The sequence below is a fragment of the Gekko japonicus genome, unplaced genomic scaffold (genome assembly GCF_001447785.1).
Source record: "Gekko japonicus isolate JY-2015 unplaced genomic scaffold, Gekko_japonicus_V1.1 scaffold618, whole genome shotgun sequence".
In the NCBI taxonomy this organism is placed as follows: domain Eukaryota; kingdom Metazoa; phylum Chordata; class Lepidosauria; order Squamata; family Gekkonidae; genus Gekko; species Gekko japonicus.
In genome coordinates, this window is record NW_015159726.1 from 6,382 (window position 1) to 15,680 (window position 9,299).

General features: G+C 45.5%; 1 protein-coding gene across 1 annotated transcript; it reads right to left on the minus strand.

Moving 5' to 3' along the window:
* Positions 1-616: 616 nt before the first annotated feature.
* Positions 617-7,308, minus strand: LOC107120799 (transmembrane 4 L6 family member 1-like; the record flags this gene model as incomplete). The annotated part of the gene is made up of 4 exons (XM_015423599.1): positions 7,132-7,308; positions 3,575-3,664; positions 3,331-3,479; positions 617-797 (listed from the first exon to the last, which is right to left on the minus strand). Coding segments are annotated over exons 1-4 (597 nt in total), but the record flags the coding sequence as incomplete, so codon positions are not given.
* Positions 7,309-9,299: the final 1,991 nt, after the last annotated feature.

Below are 9,299 nucleotides of genomic sequence, written 5' to 3' on the forward strand. Positions count from 1 at the left end.
GCAGCTTTCATTGTCCCCTGAAATCATGTTTCTTTGAGCTGGTGGACCCAAAAGAACCATGGGGAAGGGCAAATGGGGAGTCTGCAAGGGAGAAATGAGCAAAAACCAGCCTCCCCTCTTCTGCAAACAGGAAAAAAAACCCTGTCATGTTGGAGGAGCTGCTGGTGTGGGACATAACAGCACCACAAGGGCCAAGCCAAAGGGATAGAGTCAGTCAATCCAAAGGGATGCAACATTCCTACTTGTGCGTAAGTGAGCTATCACTCAAACATCACCTATGTGATGTTGAACAACCAGGGGGAGGGAGAAGGTTGTACTAAAACGATTCAGGTTAGGTCAAAAGCTACACAGACCAACACACCGATAAACACATGAGTGTATGTTAACTCCCCGCTGGATTGCTGCCGAGCACCTTGAAGTCCCACCGCTTTAAGCAGATGGTTGACTCTCCTGAGCTGCAGTTCCCTTCTCACTGCCCGCACAAGAACTTCCAAGCTGTTATGGCCATACTTGGCTGGCTGAGTCAGCTCATAAAATATTGTGGGCAGCTTTGTTGTGATCAAAGAATTCCCAGAATACTTTTGTGGAGCTTTGGGTAGCTCTTAAATGCACTCACCTCTCTTTCACCGTGACACATAGCCCAAGCACCTCCAATGCAGCCATGTATTATCTGAAGGATACACAGAATCAATTCATACCCACTCAAGATCAGCAGGATGGAAAAAAGGGTTATGTTCCACTGAATAATGTACTTTGGCTCCCGACAAAGAGACCAGTTGTTGTGCTCGAGCAAGTACCTATTGAAACAAATAGCAGATGTTAATTTTGTAGCCTTGGAAGGGGGGGAGGGAGAACGGGTCACTTTGGCCAACAAGTAGATCCTTCTCCACAGTGCTGCTCTGCCAAACTGCCATTATTTGTCCCCATTTTTCTTTTAATTTCCTTTGAGGAGGCATGCTTCCCACACATTATTAATTAATATATTCATTTGTCACCAAAGTTCCAAGATCTAAAACATACGAAATACAGAGGTGGGAAGTGCTGTCAAGGGGCAGCCAAATTATGGCAGCCTCATAAGGTCCTCAAGGCAAGAGACGTTCAGAAGTGCTTTGCCTGCCTCTGCAGAGCGGCCCAGACGTCCTTGGTAGTCTCCCATCCAAGTACTGATGAAATCGGGCCAGCCTGGACCATCCAGGTCAGGAAACAAAACACAGGAGCCCTGACTTGGGTGGCCCAGGCAAGCCCGATCTCGTCAGATCTCAGACGCTAAGCAGGGCCGACCCTGGCAAGTATTTGGATGGGGGACCTCTGAGGAATACCAGGGCCAGGACTGGGAGGCAGAGGCTAGGAATATCAAGCCACCTCTCTGAAACATCCTAGCCCCACTAGGGGTCACCAGAAGTCAGCATGGCTTCCAGGCACACAAGCACACACGCACACACAAAATACTCACCAAAAAAAGAGAACAAAACACAGTAAAACCCCTATAACACCCCACCAAAAATGCCCAAAGGTTAAACCTCATTGGGGGGGGAAAGGGCCTCACAATGTCTCCTAAGGACATAATCTCTCCTCATCTCTTCAGGGAGCCCATTCCCGAAAGTGGGAGCCACTAGTGAAAAGAAATGTACTGACGGATGCCAAGCAGGCAGCCTTAAGTAGGGAAACATTGAGAAAGTGACAGCAAAACACTGTCATTGGTACAGGGGAGAGATAGTCTTTCAGATATGTGGGTTCTCGTCTGTGAAAGGTTTTGAAGCTCTTTGAACTCAACTTGGAAACAACCTGGCAGCCAACTACCAAACAAACTGGCAGCCGAACAATGCTACTTGTTCACATGTATGGCTTAGAAGTTCAAAATTGCACTGAGTTAAATTAGTGTGGGCATCATTCCTTAGCACTGAATTCCCCCCCCCCTTTAATGTATCTTGACCAAGGCCTACTTCTCACTGAGGTGGTAACTATATCTCATCAGGTATGTGTGGAAGGTGGTTTCATCTATTAATCGCATATCTGAATTACAGTCCACAAAAAACCAGGTTAACATTTCTGAGCACTTAGTGGCGCATACGCAACCGCCCAAAGCCTTCATGAAGCAGGACTTTTCCCCTTTCGCCTCCTGTTGCAGCAGCCTACGGAGCCCTCCAGTTTTGTTTCCGGGTGTCAGTGGGGCCTTCAGGAACAGCCTAAGGGGCAAAGTCAGGGAATCAATGGAAACTGCTTCCCTCTCTTCCAAAGTGTTATTGAGTCTTCGGAGCTGTGGTAGGGTACGTGGCAGCGGGTACCTTGGGCCAATCATTCTGTCTCAACTTAAATTACCCTGCTGAGTTGTTGTGAGGGTAATGGTTTTGGAGGAGGGACTAGGGTTGCCAGGTCCCCCCTGGCCACTGGTGGGGGGAGTAAGGTTGGGAAACTCCTGGAGATTTGAGGAAGGAGTCTGGGGAGGACAGGGTACAATACCATAAAGTCCACCCTTAAAAGCATCCATTTTCTCCAGAGGAACTAATCTCTGTAGTCTGGAGATGTGCTGTACTTCCAGGGGATCTCCAGGTCCCACCTGGAGGCTGGCATCCCTAGGAGGGACAAACCTCATATGCCACTCTGAATTCCTTTCAGAAAGGGCAGGATAAAGAGGTAATATAGAAAAATCTTGTCGTCAAGAGGAAAGGCTTTTATAGCCTAGCCTTGTCTCAGCAACATAGGTTTTCTGGTGTGGGGGATTCTTTTGTATGGAGAACAGGGGCAGTCTTAGCCAAAGGGCATGGAGAGACCGTGACTGCCCACACCCTGCCTTCTCAAAGGATGGAGGAAAAGAAGAAGATGCTCCTGCCGTCATTTGCACCCTCCTCATCTGGGGCTCAGTCAGCTGGCTTCCAGTGGCCTCCGACCCACCTCAGATGGGGTGAGAGCTGCTCCCTGGTTGGCCTCAGTATGAGGATGGCAGGGGGGGTGGCAGTGATTCTGGGGCCCCATCCTGGATTTTTCCTCAGGGTTCCAGCCCTGTGGGGGAGTAGTCTATCCAGTGAGTCCTATCTTGCATTCTGAAGTGCTAAAGCCCAGACTTACCATTTCAGATTAAAATACCATACACTCTTGCTGACAGTTCATATAATTTAAAGATAACCTGCATTCGGATCAGTCCAGTCAGGAGATGTAATCTTACTCTGAGACTTCTGCAAGTTGATAAAAATAGGCAGGGCCCATCAGTAGACAAGTGCAAATTCTCAACAGAGGTTCTGATGGCTACCATGTGACACCCTGGAATTGCTCAGATCCACAACCACCCAGTGCTTACCCAGAATCCTTTCATGCATGCAAGAAATTACATACCCTCCGTAGGAGTTAGAGAATGGATAGCACCAGATTCTCTCAGGCCAGCAGAAACAGTACGGGCCCTGGGACAAGGCGAAACAGCAAATGATGAAGCAGTATGCAGCACCAGCAATGCCAATACAGGCTACCAGGACTACTACCAGGGGCTGCAGTATGAAAACAGAAAGGAATCGTCAACAGCTATTGTATTTCTAATCGGCACCCATCTTTAAATGGCTGGAACGGGAACGGGTTTACTTACTGCGCAATTCCTCCCATAGTGTTCGTGGGCAAAGCAGCCGTGGCAACGATCGTGTTCTAATCCAATAAGTGTGAATGCTGGAACCAAAACCTGAATTGACATAAAACGAGTGTTTATTTGTTTAATTCATTTGTACCCCACCCTTCTCCAGACAGGCTTACATCATTCTCCTCTCCTGTATTTTTATCCTCACAACAATCCTGAAAGTGAGGTCTAGCTGAAGGAGAGGAACTGGCCCAAGGTCACCCAGCAGGCTTCCATAGTAAAAGTGGGGATTTGAATCCAGGTCTGCAAAACACTAGTCTGACACTCTTAACCACTACATCACATTGCCTCTTAGTATGATTTACATTTTGTTCCATTTGTTGCATTTTTATTTTCATCTCGATATCACAAGTTCCTGATTAGCTGCCAAACTTGATCCGCATGGCCCAGCTCAGATCAGTACCCCATTCACTTGGAAACAATTGCTTGTAGAATCATGGAGGCTGAGATGAGGGGGCCATGAGTGCAAACCTACACTCTGCCATGAAGCTCACCAGGTGACCTAGAGCTAGGTGCTCTCTTTCACAGCCTGACTGATCTCACAGGGTCGTTGCAAGGGTAACACAAAGGAGGAAGAATCATGTATGCCATCTGGAACTCCTTGGTGGAAGGGCAGGAGAAAAATTTAACAGACAGATAAATCTTGGTTGCCCACTTCTATACTTTCCCCAGTTCTGCAATATCCTTTTCTAAACAGGGTGACCAGATATGGCATATTGGATGACTAGCTAGAGTACTTTGATGACAACTAGGTTGCTCTAACTAACGCAACACCTACGGCTACCTAATATTCCACCAGCATGCTTGTTTTGGGAAAGAGCATACCATCCCCTCCACCCTTTCTCTTTTTCGTCCTGTTGCAAAACATTGAAGAATTCAAGAATGTGAATTCACAGAGATCACAGGCTAATAATATACTTTAATTTTAGGAGCTTCTCTTCTAGAACACGTTTATACCATCTAAATAATACTTTTCTGAATTTCAAAATTTGCAGATAGTTTATTCTTTATTTCCATTGTTGTTGTGATGATGGAAATTTCAGTAAATCACTGATCAAAAAATGATAATGGGAGGGTCAACTAATTAGGCATTGCATGCTAGGCTTCTCCGCAGATGAAGCCACGCTATCCAGACAACAAAGCAGAGCGCAGGTGAAGCCCAAAGAATTGCCTGTACGCCTAACACCTTCAGATGATTCAAAGTCTCATCAGGAAAAGAAAGACTCCAGCCAGACTTTAGGCCAAGAATGGTCATCTTCTGTGATGCTGGTGGGGGTTATCCTCTGTTCTATGGTACAGGCAGAGGCAACAGCAAAGTTAACCTTTATCTCTTTCAGCTTGAAAATATTATTTTGCTTTGCCTCATAAAACTCACAGCAAACTTGACCACACCTCAACTAAGAGCTGGAAAACTTGATTATCCAGAGTCCAGGTAATACTGCTCTGGTGAATGGATCCAACCTATGGGCCACCAGTTTGCCATCCTACAATAACACATTTTATCCATCAGACTCCAAGTGCCAGCAAAACTCATTCCAGTGTCCCCAGGGTAAATGTTTATTGGGTGGAAAGTTTACCCAAATGCACACCATCCAAAATCCTGTCTCTACTTGTGGCAATCCCAGATGCCTTACAAAGGAGGAAAAACTCAAATTCACTGACAAGAAAAACTTAGAACAATGCTCGATGGTTGAGACACTCATATAAAAATGAGGTATTCACAAAAGTATGCAATTTTACTCATGTTTTTTGCAAACTTGAACTGTTCCAGGGTAAGAGTTCCATAATTTTAAACTTCCAGTTTGCAACCTGAATTTGTTAATGTCCAGCTTACAACCCTCAGTGCATATACCCATTGACCTCTTTAATCTTAGCAAGTCTCAGGAGAATATATTCCATATAGAAGCCATCCAAAAAGGTATTATACTTTAAACTTGTTTAAAAATCACATTTGTAACACTTTTGTACAGTTAAAGTATCTGTAGCTATCATTTATTTACAGGCCACCTATAAAAACAAAATAGCCTCCTGATCCTTCACTGAGAGAAGTTACGTGAGTAAAATGACTTTTGTGTATAAAAGGTTACACATTTGTAGATGGTATTTATAGGCCAACTATAAATGCATACATGCAAGGCAATTTTATACATGTAAATTCTGTTGCTGAAAGGTGGGGCGGGTCTCTCTTTTGTGTTTCATAGAAGTGGTTTATGTTTATAATTTACACTCAAGCTTTCCCTAAAAATTATTTTAGAGGCTTACAGTCCACTTGCTATATTCCATTGCCTCCTGCATTCAAAATTAAGCTTCTATAAGTTAGTTTAAGTGCAGTCTCCAGCATTTAACATCTGCCCTCATTCAATGAACTGCAACAAGGGTCAAGGCTCCAGAAAGGTGTTTGGTCCACATCACCCAAGCATCCTTTCCAATCTCATTAGGGCAAGGCTGAGTTGAGTAGCTCTGAAGTTCTGTCTTGTTGCTCAGCCAGAGCCATTCAGCTGGCACAAGAACATAAGAACAGCCTCACTGGACCAGACCAGTGGTCCATCTCCTCCAGCATCCTGTCTCACACAGTGGCCAACCAGTTCCTCAGGATGTCCAAATATGGGGCATAGAGGCTGAGGTTTCCCCTGAGGTTGTCTCCTGGTGAGAATCAGAGGTCGGCTGCCTATGAATGTGGAGGTTCCCTTTAGTCATCACATCTCATAGCCGTTGATAGATCTATTCTCCATGAATCTAATCCCTTATGCTGCCTTTGCCTTTGGCCTTTCTCCAGGGCCATTTTAATTTCTCAGTCCACCCACAGGCATAATAACAGCACAAAGCGTAGTAGGAAAGGAATCACTCAGGACAAACTAGATGTAGTAATGGGAGATCCACGACTGGATTGTTCTCCATTGTTCAAAGTTTCGATTGCAGCCCAGGAGAACCCAGCTTTGGATTGGAGACGCAGGGCAGGGCAGGAGGTTTAAAACCTACAGTTTTCACAATTGAATTCTGCCCCCCCCCCCGCCGCCGCCAATAGTTATTTGCCCTGGAACAGAAAAAAACAGCAATATAATTTTTTCCTAAGAGCTTCTATCACTACTTCTAAGAGCTATAGTTCTTCAAGTAGGTTTCCAACAGGCCATCACCAAAAGGTCCTGTCCCTTTAACAGAGGCTTGACGTGTGGCAGTGAACAGCTGGTAAATAACATCCCATCAAGCCTCTATTAAAAGGAAAACCTGTTGGCCACCCTGTCTTCAAGATGCTTCTTAATGGCTTGCCATTTCTAGGGTGTTGGCCAGGGGTCTTGGTCAAAGTTGCACATGGCCACAAGGCATCGATTAGGAAGTCTTGAAGGAGTGGAAAGGAGAAGAGCCTGCCAAAAGGCGGGTATCTTTATACCTCTAATCCAACTAGGCAACTTGGAATGTTCCAGAGAGAAATCCAGCAACCGAGGGAAGAAAACCCTCCTGGCACGCATGATGGTCCAAATCGAGAAATGAAAGAATTCTTCAGTCGTACTCACCACAAGACCTCCTCCTATAATGCCATGAAGACAGCCCACATACTTGCCGAGGAGATTATGTGCAGCAAATCTTGTTTCACCGTTAGGAAAATAAAGCAAAACATTGGCCACAATGCACAGCAAGGCAAGGACTAGTAGCTGGTACCCAATGTATCTAGCACACCTCCCAAAGCACATGTTGCTTGCAGTCGTACTCTCTGTAGTGCTGTTCTTCTGCTCAAGAGTGGCCTGCAGGTACCCACTCAAGAAACCAAAAGGGGAGAGGGAGTCAGGCTCATACCTTCTTAAATACTCTGGGTTGCCTAGTTACCTGCGTGGTGATTACCTCTCAGCCTGACCGTCAGGTCAGTATTATAGAATGCAAGACCTGACAAAGGCACAGAGTCCCTGCCCGTTTCCAATCAAAGGCTCATCAAATTGCTACAGCGCTTCTCTTGGCTTTAATTTTTCCTTATTGGAATGAATAATAGCGTGTGCAATCACACATGAATAACAGGTTTTTAGGCACGAAGGCAGCTTTTGTGGGGGAAACTGGAAAGGGTTTGTAAGAAATAGATGGAAAGAAAGGAAAATGCAGTCCTTCCTGTTACAATATAAAATGTAGTTATTTATTTTATTTATTTAGTTCATTTATACCCCATCTTAATGGGGACCCAAAGCGGCTTACATCATTTTCTTCTCCTTCATTTATCCTCACAACTACCCTGTGAGGGAGGTTAGGCTGAGAGAGTGTGATCGTTGCAAGGCCACCCAGCGTGGTTCCAGGGAATGAGTAGCGATTTGAAACTGGGTCTCCCAGATACTAGTGTGACACTCTTAATCATTACGCCACACTAGTCTACACTGGTCAACAACATTTATATAGATTATTTAACTCTCCATTGATTTAAGTTGCTTAGAAGGTAGAATAGTGAATATATAAAGACATAGGAAATGACTTGCTGAATCAGAGCACAGGGCTGAGGTCACACTGGCGGCTTGGTGTGGCATGGCGGCGCCTCAAATTGTGCCGGTTCAAAGTGTAGTGGAGCATTCCATCCAGACCGCACACCCTGTGGTGGGTTACCCATGCGGCCGTCCCATGGAGGGTGGGGGGCATCCACATTAGTGTTGAGCTTCAACCACGGGATGAACCATAAGAGTGGGTTTTATTTAAATGAAAGCAAATGGATGCAGATATGCACATATAGGCAGCAGTGTTCCCTCCAAGCTGAGTTAGCGTGAGCTAGCTCACAGTTTTTTAGCCTCTGGCTCACACATTTTTGTCTTAGCTCAGGAAGGAGGGCTCCAGAGCAAACTGATTTATGCAGGAGCCAAAGTGCTTGCTCACAACTTTAATGCCAGTAGCTCACAAAGTAGAATTTTTGCTCACAAGACTCCACAGCTTAGAGGGAACATTGATAGGCAGCAACTAAAAAAAACAGTGGCGGAAACGGGTTTGCAAGTTCAGACATCCTGAAAAGTACTGGGTTCGCCGCATGGAGGACTCAGACGACGACATACTGTAGCACATGTTTATTGTACTGAACTCTAATGGCCGGCAGGCCAACTATATACATATCCACCCAGCAACCCCCCATTCCCATTGGAGGGTTTGAATGTCCCGCCAAAGTGGCTATTGGTTGGGGCTGGGGGATCCAGGATCCAAGGTTTCTAGGATCCAAGCTCTTACCTGTGCTGCGGACCCCTGGTGGCGGTCCGCGTACATAACACATCCCTTCTGGGTTCCTTTCACTGCAGGAAAGCTCAGATGTTGGAAAACCTAGAGGGAACCCCAGACAACCCATTAATGCAGGACCTATCTGTTTTTTCCACTTCCATTGCGGAACAGCACGGGCTGCTGATAACTGTGCCACGGGAGGCAGGTGTTCTCATCTGGAGAGGCCCATTTATTCCTCTCAGATAATGCTACTATAGTGCCACAAACTGCATGTGTGACCGTAGGCCAGGTCCAACATTCTCTGACAGTGGTTAAATAAGATTCCACCCAAGTTTTATTAAACAGGTCTAGTAGCGATTGCAGCTGGTAAGGTATACCACCTCTGAAAATGGAAGTTCCATTCTTAGAATGTATCCAGGCCAAACTTAACAGTCTTATTTGGAATATTTATTTGGGTACCTGTCATTACCTTTTTATCATAATCCATTTTCATTGGTTCCCTCCTTTG